This window comes from Microcaecilia unicolor, chromosome 3, assembly GCF_901765095.1.
Source record: "Microcaecilia unicolor chromosome 3, aMicUni1.1, whole genome shotgun sequence".
NCBI classification, from domain to species: Eukaryota; Metazoa; Chordata; class Amphibia; order Gymnophiona; family Siphonopidae; genus Microcaecilia; species Microcaecilia unicolor.
Genome location: NC_044033.1, coordinates 108,358,494 through 108,382,191, shown reverse-complemented (window position 1 = coordinate 108,382,191; position 23,698 = coordinate 108,358,494). Strand labels below are relative to the sequence as shown.

The 23,698-nt window shown below is 45.8% G+C and overlaps 1 protein-coding gene across 2 annotated transcripts in view; it reads right to left on the bottom strand.

Annotated features, from left to right (window-relative positions):
- The window catches only part of LOC115465637 (cystatin-like), an 80,737-nt gene that overhangs the window by 3,779 nt on the left and 53,260 nt on the right, over positions 1–23,698 (bottom strand). The window contains exons 2-3 of one of the 2 annotated variants that reach the window (XM_030196265.1): positions 5,516–5,749; positions 3,410–3,526 (exon numbers count right to left, since the gene is read on the bottom strand). In XM_030196265.1, the coding sequence (XP_030052125.1) occupies positions 3,410–3,526; positions 5,516–5,722 (324 nt within the window). In that variant the 5' untranslated portion in view covers positions 5,723–5,749. The remainder of the gene's footprint in view (positions 1–3,409; positions 3,527–5,515; positions 5,750–23,698) is intronic. The other variant, XM_030196266.1, reaches the window with a different exon arrangement.

Sequence of the window (23,698 nt, the reverse complement as noted above, 5' to 3'; positions counted from 1 at the left end):
AGGGGGCTGGAGCTGAAAAGGGGGGGACCCTAATGCAAGGCAGGTGGATGAAGGGGACTGGTACTGGGGGCTAAAAAGGGGAGAGGGAAGTCCCTGGATGGATGGGAGAGGGAGGGCAAATGATGGAAGGGGCAGAGACAAAGGGCAGACAGTGGATGGAAGGGGGGAGAGAGAGAGGGAAGACAGGGGCGGATGGAAGGGAGACAGAGGGCAGACAGTGGATGGAGGGGACAGGAGAGAGAGCGAAGACAGATGCTGGATGGAAGGGAGACAGTGAAAAGAAGATAAGGACAGCTGAAACCAGAGACAACAAACTATAAATAAAATATTTTTTCTCTTTTTTTGCTTTAGGATAAAGTAATATTGTAGCTGTGCTAATAAATGTTTATAAATAGAACACGGAAATAAGGTAATCTTTTTTTTGGACTAATTTTAATACATTTTGACTAACTTTCGGAGAACAAAACCCCATTCCTCAGGTCAGGATAGGATACTGTAACAGCACTATACTGTATTGACCTGAGGAAGGAGGTTTTGGCCTCTGAAAGCTAAATGTATTAGTCCAATAAAATGGTATTTTATTTTCTACTAGCCGTTAAGCCTGTAAAAACGGGCGAGTATTGCAGCCCTCCTCTCTCCCCTGGCCTCACCCCGTCCACCGATCCTCCCCCCCATATCCAGCAATCCTTCTCTTTCCCTTGGCCTCACCCCCTCCCCCCATGTCCAGCAACCCTCCTCTCTGCCCTGCTGTCACCCCATGTCCAGCAACCATGCCCTCTCCCCCATGTCCAGCTACCCTCCTCGCCGCCGCTCCCTCCCCCCCCTCCGTGCCAGGCCCCCTGCACTGACCTGACAGCACCTCTCACCTCCATGTGAAAGCGCTGCAGGCAGCAGCAGATCGCTCTGCTGCTGCCTGCAGCACTTCCACACGGCACTGTCAGGTCAGTGCAGGGGGCCCAATACGGAGGGGGGCGGAAGCAGCGGTGGCAACAACGACGTCCAGGATGGGTGGGTTGGAGGTTGGTGCGCCGGCGATGTTGGTTCTTTTTAACTTTCCAGGCTCCAGCGGCAATGGCAGCATCCGACTCAGTTTCCCTCTCTGTTCCGCCCTCTGACGTCATCACGTCGACGCGAGGGCGGGACAGATAGGGAAGTCTCTACTGCGCATTTGCAGGTGAGTCGGTCACTTGCCGTTTATATGTTTGATATTTGTTTTATTTCTATTTGTTAATTTGTAAAGTGGTGATTGGTATTTCTTAGTTTTTTTTTTCCAAATTTACATCTGCTGGCTTTATATTTTGCACAGTACTAGGGGACATTTTCTGTTTCTGTGGTGTTGCATTGTATGCAGAATCTGGCATCTTGGGGGTTCAGTTTAATTTTTGTCTAAATAGAAAGTTTATGATTACTTATTCTATAGTGGATTAGAGTGTATCTGTGTTTGTGAAAAAGACATGGCTTTCAGTTGGCATTGACTGTGCAGGATCAACAATCTGCACTATTCTGGCTGGTTTCGTTTTACAATAGGTGAATTGATGTTCTAGTGCTCACTGTAGTGTTTAAGATGCTTTCCTTTTCCTTCTGTGACTCGTAGAAATTACTGCTTATGGTATGGTAGAATTACTCTATAGGTCCTGATTAAGATTAAGTACTGCAAAATAGGCCTTCCCAATAAATGTATATTATGATCCACAGCTTCAGCCATGTTTAGTGGGTAGATGGGGAGGTGTACTGTACACAAAATAGAATTCATAATGAAAACCTGCATTGTTTTATCAGGCAGCTAAAGCAGTGATCCATGGAGATACTGTCACTTATATGGTAAGGAAAAATAAAGCGATAAATTAGAAAAAGATCTTGTCAGAGAGCATGGATGTTTTTTGGCCAACCCCACAAATCTTAAAAAAGAAAATCCGTTAGAACCACAACTTACTGTATGCCACATTTGAAAATAGGTCAGGTAAATTAATGGTTCACATGATTCATCCTTAAGCGAGGCCTAAATATACAGAGGTCAATATTCAGCCGTCAGCAGTGAGCATTTTGGTCACCACAAACAGAATTATTCCAGGATATTAAAAGCCAGGCTCTATCTGGGCTTTGGCTTTGAGTATCCAATTTTTGAGCTGGCTAACACATAGATGCTTAAGATGAATTCAGCACTTAAGAAGCCATGGTTTAGCACAGAAAGATAGGACAGACTTTTATACAGTCCCATTTATGCACTAAAGCCTGAATAGCAGGACTTACCATTCCATCCCCACAACACTCTCAAAATAGCCAGTTTTCAGTTGGGCGCTAACCACGAATTTCACTTAGCTGGTTAGGTGCTACTGAAAATTAACGGCTAGCCCTGACCAAACAATTTATCCAGTTAGCCACCAACTAAATCGCTTTGAAAATTGGCCAGAGTTCAAACTAGACAATAGCGGAAGCCTTTGTGTGGGATCTAATGGGGGGAGATACAATAAAATATAAAAACAAATTCTCCTGTTTTCTTACTTGTTAAAATTTGGAAGCACTATGGGGCCCTTTTACCAAGTTGCAATAAAAAGGGCCATGTGGTAGTGGCTGTTTTTGCCGCAGCAGATAAAAAGCCTGAAAAAAAAAACAGTTCCAGGTTGGCATGCAGGAACCCTTTAGTAAAAAGGCCCCTATGAAAAGTGCTCTTGCTTGTTACTATATTTCATGGTTGATGGCTTGTAGTTTGTAGTTGATGGCTATTGGATTTCAATTAATAAAAATTATTTACAAAAATTTTTAGTTCTCTTTCTTACTAAGGGTTTCTCACTCACTTGACTGCTAAGTGTGAATGTCCTCACCTGGATATTCATTTCTGACTTCAGCTATAAAATGGACCTTTTAATCTTATACAGAAATAATATTTCCATTGTTATTTATATCACAAAGTCAGATGCTCTGCTAAACTAATATTACTTTGTCTGTGGCGTCTCTCAAGTTACCAGTACCCATTCATTTGTGATGTATTTGCAGGGATGTACCCTTCTTAGTTGGATGGTGATAATTCCTCAAATCACAGTCTTCATGTCTTCCGAACTGTGGAATGATTCTAGAACATCAACGCATTGGTTGAATAAATTCAAAGCAGGATTTATGTCTAAATGGGAATGAGGACATTCTGTTCCTTTGCATATTCAGTATTGTTACAATAAATAATCACTTGTAGGATATTAGGAAATTTACATTTTAAACAGTGAAACTTGAAGCCCTAAGCACAGTATTAGTGGTGATAACTTTTCTACCTTAAAATTGTTAGAATACAGCTATATAAAAGCAAACCTAGATTAGTAAGTGTTGAACAGATGCATAGATACATGTCTTCTTCATATTCTATTTCTATATACAGTACAATCTAGTTCATTAATAAAGAAAACAAATTCTGATTTACCCGTGGCTGTCCTGAAGTGTTCTGTAAGCGGCAGGATGCTGCATTGTCAGTGGACCCTTTCTTGCACTGTGTCAGTCCCACTTTTACTTTCAGTTTGTATTTTATTCCAGCAACAACCTAGTGAAAAGATATATTTCATAGCAACAAATATAAAATGGGTATTTCAGGCAACCATGGGGCGGGCTCTTTTACTAAATCACAGTAAAATTTGCAGTTACAGCGTCTTAACACAGAGCTTTATGGCTCAGTAGCTGCAAATTTTACATGACACCTATTGGGGGTGTTCCCAGTATTTTCAATTGCAGGTGGTGCATTAACATTCACTTTAATGCACAGTACCTGCTCCCAGTTAACGCGGAAGCACAGCAGTTCCTATTTATGAGGCAGTAAGTGGTCCTGTATAAACTCTGCATTAGTCAGTTAAGGCCAAATTCTATAAATGATGCCTAAAAAATTGGCGCTGAAAGAACGTGCTTAGCGCTATGCTATAAACCTCACCTAAAGTTAGGTGCAGTTTATAGAATATGCATAGTGCCCGTCCCCATAACTAAAATTTAGGCATGACCAACTAAAACCAGGTGTTAATGCCCATGCCTAATTTAGGCGCAGATCGGGCATAATCTATAGCACTGCATGTAATTTATAGGAATGCCCATGACATGCCCCTTTTGTGATCCGCACATTAGAAATTACTGCACCATTTTACAGAATACGCTTGGAAAGTTGCATGCATCATGCATAAATTCTAATTAGTGTCAATTAGCCTGGAAAGCAATTAAATTGCACGCACAAATCAGCTATATGTGCTGATTTGCGCACGCAAACTTTAGACACCATTTACACAATCCAGGTGTTAACATACAGCAAGTGCAGTGCGTTAACTTCCAAATACCTTCCACACCCACTTTCCACCCATGCAACATCACCCTGACACAAAAAACACTTAGTGTGTTATACTGAGCAGTAACTGCTAAATTAATGCAAAGCCCCTTAACGCGGTCCTGTGCTAGCAGTTACTGCACAGTCAACTGTGTGTTAAGTGTTCAGTGTGGTTTAGTAAAAAGGCCCCCTTGTTATCACAAGGTACCGGTATATAATATGTAAACCGCTTTGATTGTAACCACAGAAAGGCGCTACATCAAATCCCATCACCTTTCCCTTTCAAAAGGCTTCTGGACAGTGGTCACCATCAGGGGCGTAGCCAGACTTCGGCGGGAGGGGGGTCCAGAGCCCAGGTGAGGGGGCACATTTTAGCTCCCCCCCCTGGCGCCACCACCACCAACTTTGCCCCCCCCCCCCACCGCTGATCCTCTCGACCCCCCTCCTGCCACCAACCCTCCCCCGCCGCCTACCTTTGCTAGCAGGGGACCCCAATCCCCGCCAGCCGAGGTCCTCTTGCTTCTAGAACAAGGCTTCGTTCTGTTTCTGACGTCCTGCACATTGTTAGTGCAGGACGTCAGACTCACAGAAAGGCTTTGTTCTGTTTCTGTGAGTCTGACGTGCAGGAAATCAGAAACAGAACGAAGCCTTGCGTGGGAAGCAAGAGGACCTCAGCTGGTGGGGGTTTGGGTCCCCCGCCAGCAAAGGTAGCCCACGGAGACGGCGGGATGGCGGCGGGGGGGGGGGGGTCGAGAGGGTCGTCAGCAGAGGGTCCAGGACCAAATCTACGGGGGCCCAGGCCCCCATGGCCCCACATAGCTACGCCCCTGGTCACCATGCCTGTCGGGGGGTGGTTGGAGAGAGTTGAAGGTTGGATGTCTGTGTGAAAAATGCAGGGTTTTTTTTTTGTTTGTTTGTTTCAGCTGGTTATGCAAGGCCCCGCTGATGGAGAGAAGAAAGCGGTGTCTGGCACGTAGCGCAGATGAGGTAAACTGCCCTCAATCCATGCCCGTGAGCTCTGTTCATGTGGAAGCACTTGCGCATGCCTACTCCACAAAATTTGAATTCAGCTAGGGGAGAACTCCAGCATGTTGGCTCCATTGGATGATGTCACCAACTAGTGTGCATGAATCTCTCCTGCTTGTCTGCAGAGAAAAGTCATTGTTTAGACAGGAAACAGAAGCAAAAATGAGACACAACAGTACTTCAGTGGCAATGTTACTGTACCTGTGATTCTGCTGATTCAACTTTCAGGAGTTTGTATAGATATTCATTCTCCGACTTCCCATTGAATGCAGTCATTGCATAACTGGCAGCATCCTGCACATCAGAGCGGCTTGGATCAATTTTAATTGGACCGCCCGGTAAACCAGCAGAAGAGAGGAGAACAGAGGAAGAGAGTATGACACCGAGACACAGCCAGAAATTTGCCATGACTTCAGTAGTAAATGCACTGTGCTACTGTGAGAGAAAAGATGAGGAGACAGAACATGGATTATTGTGTGGATTAAATACTGTATGAGAATGTTTAGAAGCCAAAGCAAACATCATATAGTAATATAGTAACAGTTGAATAACTAAACTGAAATCTGATTAGAGAACTGAGTATTGCACACTGCTAAGATAGTATGTTTGTAGAAAGTACTGTAATAATTATGGAATGTTTTTTTTAATCATGAACATTCTTTATGAAAAATACATCAAAAGATGCAACAAAATCAAAAATAAATTTATGAGCATAAGCTGTCAGGCAGGGTATATTGTTTCATTCATTTGATGATGAAAAGTCTTATTTTAATATTATTGGTCAGAACAACTCTGCTCCCAGCGCCTGTGGACAGAACAACTGTGCTCCCAGCGCTTTGGTTCTTCAAATCACAAACCAAACATGTTGTTCTATACTGTGAGGCAGAGGCAGAGAGAGAGAGAGAGAGAGACTGCCCCCTGCTGTTTGTCCATTCTTGCTGGTCTCCTGGAAGATACAAATCTACAGATTCCTGACTGCCCCTACCTCTGGTGTCCGTGACAATGGGAGAGCCTTTCATCTACAGTCAAGTTCTAACTTGTCTTTTATATAGAACCTGGGGAGTTAGGGGTCCTAATCAGTTCAGGACTAGGGTACAAGGGTGTGTGTTATCTTCACTTTGCCTTGACAGCAGTGGTGTGCTGGAGCCGGCTCTGTCTGGCTCGCAAGAGCCGCTTGTTAAATTTTGACAGCTCTTGCGAGCCAGATGTTGTTGGGGGCGAGCCGGCTCCATTAGGGGAGGTAAGCATGGCAGGAGGGCGCCATCACAGGCCATGCTTACCTCCCCTGCCGCTCCAAAACATGTCAAACGATGTCCTTCGCCCCCACCCTCCCGCTCCCGCTCCCATCTGTCTTTTTAAATTACCTCCGTTGAAGCCCGCGCTATTTAAAGCCCTGCTGCATGCAGGCCGTCTCTCCTGGCTTCCCCTGCTTGCTTCGGTGACGTTCGCGCCCTTAGTCCCGCCTTCTGATGTCATTCTGACGTCATTTCCTTTCTCCGCGAAGGCGGGAATAAGGGCACGAACATCACTGAAGCAAGCAGGGGAAGCCTGGAGAGACGGCCTGCACGCAGCAGGGCTTTAAATAGCGCGGGCTTTGACGGAGGTAATTTAAAAAGACAGATGGGAGCGGGAGGGGAGGGTGGGGGCGAAGGACATCGTTCGCTGGACATGTTTGGGAGCAGGAGGGAAGGGCAGGGGAGGGAGGAGAATCACCTGGTATGGATGTGGAGAGACTTGCTGAGCATGGATGGGGAGAGGGGGGGCAGGGGAGAGATTTGCTGGGCATGGATGGGGAGAGGGGTGCAGGGGAGAGACTTGCTGAGCATGGATGGGGAAAGGGGTGCAGGGGAGAGATTTGCTTGGCATGGATGGGGAGAGGGGGGCAAGGGAGAGACTTGCTGAGCATGGGTGGGGAGAGGGGCAGGGGAGAGATTTGCTGGGCATGGATGGGGAGAGGAGGGCAGGGGAGAGAGGAGAGTTTCAGGACATGGATGGAGGGGAGAGCAAGAGAAATTCTGGACATGGATGGAGGGGAGGGAAGGGAGAGAGAAGAAATGCTGGACATGGAGGGAAGATAGAGGAAGGAGATTAGATGAGGGAAAAGGAATTGAGGAGAGAAACTGCACATGGATGGAGAAAATAGGAAGAAGCTAGATCCACTGGACAGTCAAGTCTGCGGAGGACCAGAAATGAAGAAGAAAGGAGGAAAGAAAAGAAATAAATGGAAAGGAAGCCCTGGAAACGGAGTCAAGGGAACAGATAGAGAGCAGCAGAATCAGATACTGGACCAGCATGATCAGAGAAACAAAGTCACCAGACAACAAAGGTAGAAAAAAATAATTTTATTTTCATTATAGTGTTTGGAATATGTCCACTTTGAGAATCAGGTGCTGAACGTTAAAAGTTTATATTTATTTACCTATTTATGGCATTTTATCCCATATTAAACATGAATTAGATTGGAACCCGGGATCATTTAATTTTTTTTCCTGGAGAGAGTAATGCATTGCCCCCTCCCCCCGGCTATGGCCAGCTCTGCAATTTTGGGGGGGGCGCAGAGGTGGACCGGGGAGAGAGCCTGTTAAAAATTTACCAGCACACCACTGCTTGACAGGTACATAAATACTCATTGCTTTACCATCATTTTGGGTAATTCAGCGTAAGTGCGTTATCTCTGATTTACACTGTTTCCACTGCTGCCAAAATACTTAGCTTTTATATTTTTCATAATATCTAAGCCTTATGTTAGTCTTTATTAGTATTTTTAGACCATAAGAATTTGGGTCTATACTTTAGTGGGACATCTTATTATACCTAATCTAAATACCAGAGTGCTATCTTTCATATTTTTGCATCTTTTGTACTAAGAGTATTTCTCCCTTAATTGCCTGCCTCCACCTAGGTTAGGTAATTGTAGAAATAGCCCTACAGGGCAAGGAGTTTAAAAGCTCTCTGCCTCATCCACTCCCTACATCTTTTTAGCCTATTCTGCTTCTCACTTCCCCTTGATCCAGCCTTCTTTTCCCCTCCACTCCCTAGAAAACTCCAGTGCACCTCTCCATAGCCAGCTGCCCTTCCATGCAGGTTTGACTCACCTACCCCTTCACTGCTTCCCACTCTCCTCTGCAGGTGAGACTTCCTTTCATTGGCAGAATTAATTCATCCCTCAATTTGTGACTCCCTGTCTTTCCCAAGCTTGGATTATTTTCCCGTGGCTTCTCCCCGACTCCAAAAATTTCTGAACGGTGGGGGTTAATGAAATCAAATATAAAAGTATAAAACTCAGTGCCCACCTATCATCTCCATTCAAATGTGCATAAATATGGTACGATAGAATTAAAGCTCAAGCCCAAGACCTCAGTAGCTACTAATTTCACGCAAGAACTCAGTCCTTGGTCTCAAAACAGGGCTGTGAAAATGCTTTAATATTTTAGCTTAATTATTTTCATTTTATTATTTTCATATATATAAACGACCAATTTTTGGCAACACTTAGCTCATATCGCTGCTTCAACAAACTAACAGAAGGACCTGCAACTAACATGACATGTTTCGCCTCGTGGCTGCTTTAGAATTTGGTCCTCTAGCTTCCCTTCATTCAAGCATCCAAAATCCTTCTGTTAGTTTTTTTAAAAGAAAATGTAGAAAATTAAATAAATAAATAAATAAAATAAAAATAATTAAAGTTAAAATATTAAAGCATTTTCATAGCCCAGTATTATAGATATCAGATGTATAAACATGCCAACAAACAAGGGAGGCTTTTGGCGAGACTGGTACACCAGGTAGGGGGGAGAAGATGGGTTTCGCAGATTCGAGATGCCCAGGGAGTCAGTCATCATACAAACGCAGATATTAATAAAACCTTCGAAACTTTTTATACTCAATTATATTCTTCACCGGTTGATGAGGGCTTAGAGGCGGCATCATATTTAGAGGGGCAGGATCTTCCACAGCTTACCAGAAATCAACAGGATATACTCAATGCGGAAATTTCTGAGGATGAGGTGACTTTGAATATAAGGACTAGCCCTCTATATAAAATGCCAGGGGTAGATGGGTTTTCATCGGAGTTGTATAAGTTGCTAGTTGAGGAGGTTGCACCATGCCTGGCTAAGGTATTTAATCTACATGTTGAAAGAGGGGTGCTGCCGAGTTCACTGCGTACAGCGCAGATAATTGTATTACTAAAGCCAGGGAAAGATCCGACTCGAGCAGAATCCTACAGACCTATATCCCTGCTATCTTTTGAAGCAAAATTATTTGCCAAGATTTGGGCGAGATTTCTGCCTCATTTAGTGTTGGCTCCTCAGGTGGGGTTTGTTCGGGCAAGGCCAGTGGCAAAGAATTTGCGTAAAATTTTGCTGGCATTAGAACAGATACATAAAGAACGCACCCCCTCTATACTAGTCAGCTTTGATGCACATAAAGCTTTTGACAGAGTGAGGTGGGATTTTATGTTTGGGGTGCTGGATGCCTATGGCATAAGTGACTTTTTTAAGGCAGCTGTCAAAACACTATACCACGGTCCGGTAGCGGAGGTGTCAGTAAATGGGGTGATTTCCCGACAATTTAAAATTGCCAGAGGCACGCGGCAGGGTTGCCCGCTGTCCCCACTTCTGTTTGTGTTAGCGTTGGACCCACTCATTAGGGATATCATGAAAACACTGGATATACAGGGCATCCTCCTGGGACCGGAACAGTTTAAAATATCTGCTTTTGCGGATGACTTATTGGTTCTTCTCTGAGAACCACAGACATCCTTGACAGCATTGATGGAGACCTTTAGAGAATTTGGTGATTTTTCGGGGTTTAGCCTCAATGTAGACAAGTCCGAGGTTCAGCCATTGAATATGACGGGCGTGGCATGGGGCCGTTTAGCATGTCCTTTTAGGAGAACTGACAACTCGTTTACCTATCTTGGTATACAGTTGCCAGGAGATCCAACACAGCTGTATCGGATAAATGTGAACAAGTTGTTCGACTTTACTAAACAGCTTTTGGAGAGATGGTCTAACTTACCTATATCACTGTCAGGAAGGATTTCTTTGCTCAACATGGTACTTTTTCCCAAGTGGTTATACTGTTTTCAGATCCTGCCACTCTATCTCACTAAACAAGATTGGAGACGTTTGATGGGCATGCTTTCAAAATTTTTTTGGAATAAGAAATACCCTCAGATCCGCTGGCAAAGTTTGCTTGATACTTGGGATAAGTGGGGATTTGGGGTCTTGGACCTTCACAAATATAATAGGGCGTGTTTGTTGAGGCATATAGCAGATTGGTTGATGGGTACCACACATTACACCCCGAGAGAGGTAGAAGAGGCATGGGCTCGCCCGCTGCGATTACAATATGTGCTACAGGCAACTCACACTGCACTGCCGGTGCATCTACAAAGAAGCGTAGTGATTCGGCCCCTGCGCTTGGTGTGGCATGATTTAAGTCGCACTTGGAAATTTGATGCACACCACAGTGGGCTGCTGCCTATCACAGAAAATGGAAATTTTCTTCCTAGTATAGATAGCCTAAGATTTCAACTTTGGCAGCAAAAGGGGATTACTCTTATAAACGATTTGGTGGATTCTAAGGGCACCCTTAAGAAAATTGGAATCGTTGGGACTTGGGGAACTGACTTGGATGGATAATTTTGCATATCAGAAGATCTCTCACTATATTGCAACTATCCCTCGTCAATCCCTTGCCGTTGATGTGCCCGGCATTATAGAAAAAATTTTTGACATGCCTAATGAAGAGGCCATATCGATATCGTTGCTTCATAAATGGATATTGCAGAGTATTGCTTGTAGAGATTTGAAACACCTCACAGTAAAGTGGTCTGCCGATTTGCATAACATCACAAACTCTGCTGAGAAGCATCAGACAAATCCCAAAAGGCACAACTAATGCCGAACTTAGGGAATGTCAGGGTAGAGTGATATTTAGAGCATATACTTCCAAGTCGAGACTCTATAAAATGAGAGGGGTGGACTCGCCTAATTGTAGTAAGTGCGGGGATCTCGAGGGTACTTACTACCATGCTATGTCGGAATGTCCTGAGATACAGACTTTTTGGATAAAGGTATATAACTTTATGAAACGTATAATGAATACCCACATATCACTAGGGCCTGAGAACATCCTGTTGGGGGTACGAGCTTTGGGGGGGGGGGCTGGTGCTGTCCATCAGAACTCCTTATTATATAAAGCGTTTCTCGTAGGTAAAGGGAAAATTAGGTTCTTACCTTGGTAATGTTCTTTCCTTTAGTCATAGCAGATGAAGCCATTACGTATGGATTGTGTCCATCAACCAGCAGGGGGAGATAGAGAGCACTCAAATTTCACAGTGCCACATGGTCAGCTAGTTCCACTGCCTCTTCAGTATTTGAAGCTTCCAAAGCAGTATAACAAACCGCAATGGAAATAACATGAACTTTCCTCACAGCCCCATAACAAGGGCATGAACTCAAAAGGAGAGAATGAACACATCCTCCTGGAGGGAATAAACTCGTCCTCCTCTTTGTATTTATGGAGGGAATACACACATCCTCCTGGAGGGAATGAACTCAACCTCCTACACATGAACTGGAGGGAATGAACTCATCCTCCTATAACTGAACAAGAGTCCTGAAGACTGTTTTCCAACTTTCTTCCAAGGAAGGATTAGAACTTCAGGAAACAAGAACAGAACCTGAAACAGATTCACATCATACAGACAATCATACAGGGAGGGCTCATGGCTTCATCTGCTATGACTAAAGGAAAGAAAATTACCAAGGTAAGACCCTAATTTTCCCTTCCTTGTCATCAAGCAGATGAAGCCAGTACGTATGGGATGTATCAAAGCAATTCCTTTATAGGGTGGGAACAAGTCACACCACGCGCTAGCACTTGTGCTCCAAAACGCGCGTCCCTCCTAGCAGCCACATCCAGCCTGTAATGTCGGGCAAATGAGAGCTTCGAAGCCCATGTTGCTGCACTGCAAATCTCATGAAGAGAGTGCTCCAGTTTCAGCCCAAGAAATCACTCTTGTAGAATGTGCCTTAAAGGCTACAGGCGGAGGCCGGCCGGCAAGCAGATAAGCTGAAGAGATAGCTTCTTTGAGCCAGCAGGCAATAGTGGCTTTAGACGCTGGAGACACTCTGCGAGAACCTGATAGTAAAACAAACAAATGATCAGAGGTCCTGAAAGAATTAGTAACTTGCAGATACTGCAACAGAGTCCTGCGCACATCCAACAGGTGCAACTGCCCAAAGGATTCTGGAAACTCCTCCTTAACAAAAGAGGGTAGAAAAATAGGCTGGTTTAGGTGAAATGCTGAAACCACCTTAGGCATGAAGGAAGGCACGGTACGAACCGTGACCCCGGAATCTGAAAACTGCAGAAATGGGTCTCGACAGGACAGTGCCTGGAGTTCTGGACACCCATCTCGCCGAAGTAATGGCCACCAGAAAAACGGCCTTTAGTGTCAAATCTTTCTCTGAAGCTCGCCGTAGCGGCTCAAAAGGAGAACCTTGCAGAGCCTTCAAAACTAGCCCCAGGTTCCAAGCTGGACAAGGTGCCCGCACGGGAGGACGGAGCCGAAGCACCCCTCTAAGTAACCGTGCCACATCTGGATGAGCAGCTAAAGACATGCCTGCAACCTTACCATGAAGGGAGGCCAATGCTGCCACTTGCACCCGCAGGGAATTATAGGCCAAGCCTTTTTGTACACCATCCTGCAAAAAGTCCAGAATCGGCGAGACAGGAGCCCGCATGGGTGTGATCACTTTTGAAACACACCAAGCCTCAAACTGGCGCCAGATCCTGGCATAAGCCACGGAAGTGGACCGCTTGCGGGCCTGCAGGAGAATGGAAATAACATTATTGGAATAGCCTTTGCCTCTCAATTGCGCCCTCTCAATAGCCATGCCGTAAGACCAAAACGGCAGGCGTCCTCCATGGCCACCGGTCCCTGCGACAACAGGTTCGGTACCAGAGGTAAAGGAAGGGGAGCCTCCACTAGCATCTGTCGGAGGTCCGCATACCAAGGCCCCCTGGGCCAATCCGGGGTGATGAGAACCACTTCTCCTGGGTGAAGCCAAATCCGCAGGAGCACACGCCCTATCAAGGGCCACAGAAGGAACACATACCAGAGGCCCAGAGGCCAGGGTTGAGCCAAGGCATCCAACCCGGATGAGTGAGGATCTCTCCGTCTGCTGAAAAGCACGGGACTTTGGCATTTGAGCTTGTCGCCATAAGATCCATTACGGGCTTGCCCCATTTGGCACATATCTGCAGGAATACTTTGTCTAGTCAAGTACAAAAGAGAGGGAAAACAGTATACAAATACAACAAGGTAAACAAAAAAAGCAAACACTGGGCCTTCAGGATTGAGAAAAGATGGAGTCCTTTAATATTACAGATACCCGACACGGGCCGTGTTTCGGCGTGCAACCGCCTGCATCAGGGGTCTGACATAGAAATACATAAAAAAAAATTTTAAAAACCATAAATTGATTCAACAATATCAGTACATCAAAATTACACATCATTGTCACACCTTAAGAACATATACATATACATATATATTCTCATGATACTGCATACACACCACGCACAAATTTATGTATACATATAAGAGAACATTTAAAAACATTTAAAAAACTTTCAAATAAAATTATTGTTTAGAAAACATATACACTACAATATGATGCCTATATATGCCCACCTGTACACACATCTCTATAAGCTCACATATCCAAGCACACATATGTATACATACATACATACATATACATCTATACATATATACACCTACACAAATGTATATTCTCTTAATTATACATTTGTGTAGGTGTATATATGTAATTTACATTTGTGTAGGTGTATATATGTATAGATGTATATGTATGTATGTATGTATACATATGTGTGCTTGGATATGTGAGCTTATAGAGATGTGTGTACAGGTGGGCATATATAGGCATCATATTGTAGTGTATATGTTTTCTAAACAATAATTTTATTTGAAAGTTTTTTAAATGTTTTTAAATGTTCTCTTATATGTATACATAAATTTGTGCGTGGTGTGTATGCAGTATCATGAGAATATATATGTATATGTATATGTTCTTAAGGTGTGACAATGATGTGTAATTTTGATGTACTGATATTGTTGAATCAATTTATGGTTTTTAAAAATTTTTTTTATGTATTTCTATGTCAGACCCCTGATGCAGGCGGTTGCACGCCGAAACACGGCCCGTGTCGGGTATCTGTAATATTAAAGGACTCCATCTTTTCTCAATCCTGAAGGCCCAGTGTTTGCTTTTTTTGGAATACTTTGTCTGCCAGTTCCCATTCCGCTGGATCGATTTGATGCCTGCTTAGATAATCAGCTTGCACGTTGCTCTGACCTGCAATGTGAGCTGCAGACAGAAACTGTAGATGCAGCTCGGCCCAGTGGCAAATCTGTTCAGCCTGCGCGGCCAGCGCTCTGCACTGAGTGCCGCCTTGTCGGTTTATGTAGGCCACTGTTGTCAGGTTGTCCGACATCACTCTGATGGCCAATCCTTCCAGGGACACTTGAAAGGCCAGAAGCGCCTGAAACACCGCTTTCAACTCTAGGCGATTGACGGACCACTCCGACTCGTCGGGTATCCAAACACCCTGGGCATGCTTCCCCTTGCAATGTGCGCCCCAGCCCTTCAGGCTGGCATCTGTCACCACTAGGCACCAATCGGGGAGCGCCAGCGGCATTCCTCGCCGCAGCATGCTGTCTGAGAGCCACCACTCCATGTTGAGTAGGGCCGCAGGGAGCCAAGAGAGTCTGCATTGATAATCCTGAGATACTGGAGACCATCGTTGAAGCAGGGAATACTGCAGAGGTCTCAGGTGCGCTCTCGCCCAGGGCACCAAATCCAAGGTGGCCGTCATCGATCCCAACAGCTGGACAATGTCCCAAGCTCCCGGGCGGGGCATCCTCAGGAGCAGACGGACCTGATTCTGAAGCTTGCACCACCATTGCCCCCAAATATTCTAGAGATTGTGAGGGGGTCAGGTGACTTTTGGCTATATTGACGACCCAGCCCAGAGATTGCAGTACTGAGACCACTCTGGCTGTAGCTTGATGGCTCTCTGTTGCGGAGTCCGCTCTGATGAGCCAGTCTAGGTACGGATGAACCCGGATACCTTCTCACCTGAGAAAAGCAGCTACTACCACCATTACCTTGGAAAAGGTTCGGGGAGCTGTGGCGAGGCCAAAAGGCAAGGCCCGAAACTGGAAATGTTTTCCCATCACCGCAAACCGCAGAAAATTCTGGTGCGGGGACCAAATTGGAATGTGCAAGTAAGCTTCTTTCAGATCCAGAGACATGAGAAACTCTCCTGGCTGTACCGCCGCACTGACGGAGCGCAGGGTTTCCATGTGAAAATGCTGCACTCTTAGGGACTTGTTTAATTCTTTTAAGTCCAGAATAGGGCGAAAAGACCCACCTTTTCGCGGCACCACAAAGTAAATGGAGTAGCGGCCGCAGCCGAAATTGGCGGGAGGCAGCGGGGGAAACCACCCCAATGTGAATCAAGCCTTGTAAGGTCTCCTCTACCGCCGCCCGTTTGGCGGCAGAACCGCATCGGGACTCCACAAACACGTCTCTTATCGGGGCATCGAATTCTATTCGGTATCCTTCTCTGATCAGGTCCAAGACCCACTGATCTGAGGTAATCTTGGCCCACTCCTCGAGAAAGAGGGAAAGACGTCCTCCTATAACAGGAATCGAGGAGAGGGTCGCCCTTGAACTCCAGGTCTTGAGCTTGCTGCTGCGGAACGTTTGTCCGAGCGAAAGGAGTTCCTCTGCTGAAAACTGGCCACGAGAAGTGGACCCAGCAGAATGCCCCGGGCGGTACCTTCTATCTTCACGGAAGCGAGGTCTATAAGAGGAGTGAACCACCTGACCCTTGGAGGGAGGCTGCGGCCTATCCTCAGGTAAGCGCTGGGGTTTAAGCATCTCCTAGGCCTTTCACAATTTTCTCCAACTCCTCACCCAACAGGAGAAGGCCTTGAAAGGGCAACTTCACCCAGCTTTGCTTAGAGGCCATGTCCGCTGCCCAAAGCCGTAGCCACAGAAGAGGGTGATCCGCCACTGCTACAGCCATCTGTTTAGCCAAAGCTCTGACAATATCAGAAAGAGCGTCAGCCAAAAAGGACAAGGCCGACTCCATTCGCGGAGCCACTTCAGACAAGGGCTCTGCTCCATCACCGGGCTGTTCCACTGCATGTTGCAACCATGCCAGGCAGGCTCCAGCAGCATAACAACTGCATGCAGATGCCCGAATAGTAAGACCAGTAATTTCAAAGGACCGTTTAAGTGCTGATTCCAGTCTACGGTCTTGCATGTCCTTCAGGGCAACACCTCCTTCAACCGGGAGGGTAGTTCTCTTTGTCACAGCTGTGAATAGGGCATCCACCTTAGGCATTGCAAAGCGAGCCAAATGCTCCTCACTCAGAGGGTATAATTGCCCCATAGCCCTGGAAACTTTCAAAAGGTCCTTCGGGGTCAGCCCATTGAGCTGAAATAAGCTCTTGGATGGAGTCATGCAAAGGAAAGGCTCGAGCAGGCTTTTTGGTACTTGCCATCCTCGGATTTCCAGAGGAGGCCACGCCACTCCCAGGATCTTCAATAGAGAGGAGAGGACCTGTAAGACAATCTGAAATAAGCGCTGGCAGCTCCTCGCGGTGGAAAATCCTCACCATGGACGGATCATCTGGTTCCAGTGGCCCTTCTGCACCTTCCTCTGGTTCCTCTGGCCACGAGGGCCTGCCAGACCCCTCAGAGTCACCACATCCTGACCACAGGGGGGGGGAAAGGGGGGTGTGCCACTCTCTGAAGGGGAATTTACCCTTCTGCGCTTCCCTTGCAGCCAGCTATCAGGGAAAAATGCCTCAAAGGGCAATCCCAGGCCTGCATCCACCGGAGGGGCAGTAAGGGGGACCGTAGAAAACCCCTATGGCTGAGCTCTTTTAAACATATATGCATTATGAAGCAATAATACAAAGACAGGGGAGAAAATACAATACAATACAATACAATACAACACGAATGAATTTACCGCCTTAAACACACCAAAACTAAACCTTCCAATCTCAGAAACTTTAAAAATCCTTGGAGTCACTATTGATCGCCATCTAACACTTGAAACCCATGCAATCAACACAACCAAAAAGATGTTCTACTGCATGTGGAAACTGAAAAGAATAAGACCATTCTTTCCAAGATCCGTCTTTCGCAACCTAGTGCAATCCCTCGTACTCAGCCAGGTTGTAAAGAGCAAATACTGAGGAAACTTCAAACAGCCCAGAACACAGCACCCAGACTCATCTTCGGAAAACCAAAATACAAAAGTGCAAAACCCTTACGAGAGAAGCTACACTGGCTCCCACTTAAGGAACGCATCACTTTTAAAGTATGCACACTAGTCCACAAAATTATTCACGGTGAAGCCCCAGCCTACATGTCTGACTTAATAGACCTACCACCCAGAAACGCTAAAAGATCATCTCGAACTTTCCTCAACCTCCACTTCCCTAATTGCAAAGGCATAAAATACAAGGCGCTGCACGCATCAACCTTTTCCTACATAAGCATGCAATTCTGGAATATACTACCACGCAACTTGAAAACGATCCACGAACTAACCAACTTCCGCAAACTATTGAAGACCCATCTCTTTGACAAAATTTATTGTAAGGATTAAAACACATGAAGTCCACACTCACTGTTTCAGAAATACACCAATACATTCTCTTCTGAATTCTCATTCCCCATAATTTTATCACATTTATACCGTTACTCACAGAAAATGTTATACCAAATGTTCTTTTGCCAATGTTCTATTACCCTATCAGTTTCCCGCTGTCTCTTTCCACTGTTCCATTGTTCTTTTCCTCTGTCCTATTCCCTTAATGATACTTTGACTTTGTCTCCGCATAACTTCTCATAATGTAATCCATAACTGAGTTGTAACAAATCGTATTTCCATCATTTACAATGTATTGTAAGCCACACTGAGCCCGCAAATAGGTGGGAAAATGTGGGATACAAATGCAACAAAATAAATAAAAAACTCGCCCTGGGCACCCGGTTTCAGTCCAGGGCTAGTAACTCTTTGGCCAGCCTCAATTCGAGGGCCCCCTCCGGTCTCCAGACCCTCCGCCTCAGCGGGGGTCGCGCCATGTGGTGCTTTCAAAATGGCGCCCGCTGCCAGCTCCACCGAGCGGGAAGAATCATCGCTTGCCATGCTCGGGCCAGCTCTTACGCCTGAACAGCACGTTTTACAGAGCCCCGCTGCTGATCTGCGCTTGCCACACTTGGAACAGCGCTTAACACTCTCTGCAGCCATCGCCGAAAAAAAAAACGGCGGAAAATTCAAAATGGCGGCTTCGCGCCAAAAACGTCCCGATCGCGGGCCCTCCCCGGAGGAGTCAGAAAACACTCTTACCTCACTGGACCGAGTTTACAAGCTCTGGTCACGCTGAAGAAACTGAAGAAAACCTCTTGGCTTTTTTTTTTTTTTTAACGCTGTGAAGAAAGTAGAGAAAACAGCAAAAGAGGCAATCAAATCAACTCCGGAGGTACAGAACAGTGGGAAAGGCAGGGAAAGGCGAACCAATGTGCCTGCATCCACCAAGTATAGAGTGGGAAAGAGCAGGGAAAAGTGAAACTAATGTGCTCACATCCACTGGGGGGGATGGGTAAGGCAGGGAAAGGGCTAACCTATGTGCCTTTAAAGTGAAGCTGCTATAGCCTCTAACACCCCGGCTAACAACTGGCAAGCCAGGAGCCACCCCCAGGCAGATTTTTTAAGGAGCTTGATCAAGCTGCAGCCACCCTGCTTGGGGAGATAGAGAATACTGAAGAGGCAGTGGAGCTAGCTGACCATGTGGCACTGTGAAATTTGAGTGCTCTCTATCTCTCCCTGCTGGTTGATGGACACAACCCATACGTAATGGCTTCATCTGCTTGATGACAAGGAAAAGTGCATTTTAGCCAACTGGGTTGCACAAGTAGCTCCAACACACTGGCAATGGCGTAACAGGCTGCATGCGTTATTATTATTAGAATTGAGAGATGATCGTCTCAACATTAAGAGACGAGAGTTCTACCTAATCTGGAAAAGCTACATATATGCTCTTGCGCCCCGTGCCCGTAGTACTATTCTTAATCAACTGGGGGATCCCCGGCTACATATAGGAGAAAGGCAGATACCAAAGTAGGCAACCGTCGACTTCCCCTTTTATGAGGAGGAGTGGCTCTTATGGTGGGGGGAGGGAGGTTAAGGAAGGGGGGGTTAGCTATTTGAGGTTTTTGCTAGGGGATTTAGATTAATAACAGCTGGCTATATTGGGGACTCCAAGGGGTAAATTTTGCTGAAGCAGGATTCTCTTCTTCAACTTTGGGGATTAGCTGTATAGTTGAGAAAGGGGTTCTTCATTAGGGCATAGGTATTTTCTGCTATGCCAGTTATAAAACATTGTTAATAGTTAACAGTGGTTAATGTTGTACAGTTTGACCCCCCCTCCCCTTTTATATGCTTATCACCACGAATATGGTTTATATAGAGGCTGCCGGTTGGGGGAGGAGCCGCAAGAACAAGGGTTCCTTTTCCGCTGTCTTAAGGTATACCAAATTTCAAATTGGGGGGAATAGTAAGGGTTGGGGAGGGTTAAGAATAGGGGGAGAGGGGGGACTTATGAAAGATAATTGATGGAACACATTCTCTTTTTGAATCTTTTTGTGTATTTATGAATTCTTGAGATTTTATTTTTATTATGATGTACAGTCTGGTTATTGGCTATGTATTGTGAATTGCTCCATCAAAACAACAAAATTTGTTGAACAATAAAAAGGAAGGGAGGGCAAGGGGGGAGGGATGGGTTATTCGGGGATAAAAAGCAGAAAACGACTTGACGTTAGGGGACGCACTGACTGTTGTCGGTTGTATTAGTAATGTTATGTGTTGAAATATTGTGCATGTATATTTATCAAAATTCGTCAATAAACAGATTTATACATAAAGCATTTTCACAGCCCTGTTTTGAGACCAATGATAATGTAGACAAGCCATAGAACAGAGGTCCTACGTGAAACAAGTTGCTACTGAGGACTTGACCTTGAGATTTAATTCTATCGTACCATATTTATGTACATTTGAATAGAGATGATAGATGGGTGCTGGGTTTTATAATTTTATGTCCTCCCTGGCTCCAAGCACTTTCCTGTTTTCTGGGACTGGTTCCCCATCCCCTGCACTGCAGCACTTTCCCAATGTGCTGAGTCCACATGAGATTATCTGCCACATGTCTAACCAGAGCCCTGGAAGCCCAGCAAGGATCATAGCTTGAAACCTCAGGGATTACAGGTCGAGTGGCAAAACATGTTCCAGCAGTCCAGGGCATGGGAACATGCACTCAACTAAGCCACTGTGTTCTGGTCTGCCTGCATGACACTACTACAATGGCCAAAGACTAAGTATCCAGCTCAGGGAGCCAAGTTGAGATCTTGGAGGTAGCTGTACAGTTTTACCAAGAACAAAGAGGGGAGCAGGGATTCAGCAATTACAGTAGGAGAAAAACCAGGGAGCCAAACCAGAAAACACGCAGTATCTTCAAGGCAATCTATCCCTTGCTCCCCCCAGAAACCCTGCCAGTAGTCTCCTGTCACCTCTTCCTATTGCTGCTGCTACTGCTGTACTACTTTCTTTAGACTCACATATCCCAGTACCTTCACTAGGCCCACCATTTCTACCTCCTGTGGAATATAAAAGGGGATCAATATTTTTTATTTTTCATGAAGAATGGGAACAGTGGTACTCATCATTTCCTCTCAGTTCAATCCCTAAGGATAGCTGCCAAGAGAAAAGAATTTTAAAAGAGAGATTTTAATTCATGGTATTGCATGCTATTACAGCCTCCTTCCCTTTCCTCATCCTCTCCCAAAAATACATTATCAGGTGAATTTTCAAAAGAGAAAGGCGCCCATCTTCCGACACAAATCGGGAGATGGGCATCTTTCTCGCAAGGTCGCCCAAATTGGCATAATCGAAAGCCAATTTGGGGCGCCCTCAACTGCTTTCCGTCGCGGGGCCGACCAAAGTTCATGAGGGTGTGTCGGCAGTGTAGCGAAGGAGGAACTGGGGCATGCTTAACAGATGGGCGTCCTCGGCCGATAATGGAAAAAAGAAGGGCGTCCCTGACGAACACTTGGGCGACTTTACTTGGTCCATTTTTCTCAAGACCAAGCTTCAAAAAAGTGCCCGAACTGACCAGATGACCACCGGAGGGAATCAGGGATCACCTCCCCTTACTCCCCCAGTGGTCACTAACCCCCTCCCACCCTCAAAAAAATCTTTAAAAATACTTTTTTGCCAGCCTCTATGCCAGCCTCAAATGCCATACTCAGGTCCATCGCAGCAGTATGCAGGTACCTGGAGTAGTTGTAGTGGGTGCACTGTACTTCAGGCAGGCGGACCCAGGCCCACCCCCCCCCCCTACCTGTTACACTTGTGGTGGTAAATGTGAGCCCTCCAACACCCACCAGAAACCTACTGTACCCGCATATAGGTGCCCCCCTTCATCCCTAAGGGCTATGGTAGTGGTGTACAGTTGTGGGTTTTGTGGGGCTCAGCACCCAAGGTAAGGGAGCTATGCATTTTGGGTCTGAGACCTTACCACCAGCCATTGACCTAGTGGTAAGGTCTCATGCAGTAACCAGGCAGTAATGGTCCACGCGCCAGAAAATAAAAATAATTTCTGGTGTGTGTAGCAGATGCACGGCAAAAATGAAATTATCGCAAGGGCCATGCGGTAACTCAAAATTGATGCACGTTGGGAATGCATAGGCACATATGCGGCTTAGTAAAAGGGCCTCAATTAGGCTCAATACAGTGAGGCCTATTCCCTAAACTGATGATCATCTTATTCTAGTAATGCTTGGCAAATTAATTCCTCAGAAACAGACCCAGCCTTCTTTAGTTCAAACTAAGGAGTCCTTTTATTAAGCTACAGTAAGCACTAATGTGTGCTTAATGCAGGTTAAAATGCACTACCACGAGGCACACTCAGGTGTCCCATGGTAGTTTTTGCACGTGTGCCCACTACCTACATGCTAAAAAATCGTTTTTATTTTTTTAGAGCTGGGGCATGTCTGGGGTGGAGAGTGGGTGTGTTCTGCACTAATCAGTTAGTACATCTACATTGCCACATACTAACATTAGTGTGGTTAACACATGAGCCCTTCCCTTCATCTAAATAGGTGTCAGTAAGTGCTCACGTGCTAATGGAAAAATTATGTATGGCCTTTATTGCCATAATAGAAAAATCGGTCATTTTTCTGCAGTGTTATAAAAGTGGCCTTAGTGTGTTGGAAAGACCTACGCTGAGGCTAGCACAGGCCAGTTTTTAGCGCTGCTTAATAAAAGGCCTTGTAGAGCTATAGAAATGCTAAATAGTAGTAGTAATAGTAGTAGTAGTTAAGGGCAAAAGTGAAAAGGATAAGTGGGAGCTTCTATCTTTGCAGAAGAGAGCATGTATAAGATCCTTCCCTATTGAACAATAGGTAGATGAGTAGTATAATGAGGTGAATTTTCAGAGCACTTAGACTTTGTAAGTCTAAGTGCATTGAAAATGAGCAGAGCCCCTATAGTGTTGTATCAGGCATGCTTGATAAAATAGCCCCTTTGAAGGTTAAAAGTACATCCTCCATCTCAAAGAGTGTGGTTTACAGAGGAATTGGGAAAGCAAAAGTGGTTGTTCAGTAAGCTGGGAGGAAGTGGGTAAAATCATATTAAAAAAAGAAAAAAACAGTGGAGATGGGCTTCTAATTTGTATCTGCTTCTTTATTTTACCAACAGTCCATTAATTTTTCATATCTTCGGCGTGGAAGATGGCCGAAGGTCAGGAGCTCTATCGCTGAGCTCCCGCAACAGGACTGATCACGGACAGCCCTGGCCGCCTGGGCCGCGAACCGGAGGGTGGCCCGTGCATCCGAAGACGGGGAGAGATAAGGGGTGAGCCGTGGCCACACTTTCGGGCTTCGTGCGCCCACCCTAGCAGGCCCGGAGACCCGCCATGGTGCAACGCTGCAGGCGACCTGGCCACGCGGTGTGGAGACGGAGAGCCCAGAGGTGAGCCGCGACCACATCTTGCAACTCCGTGCGGCCACCCAGTGAGCTCGGGGAGCCGTGAGCGCGGCACCGGGGACGATCCAGCCGACCACGCGACTGGTGGTGAGTCGGCCGGGCAGTGGTTCGTTGCCCGAAAGGCCGCGGAATGAGTGGAGCGCCGACCGGCCTGGTCGGCCTGAGGACCTGAGGAGCGGAAAGCAGGAGCGGCCTATCCCCTATGTG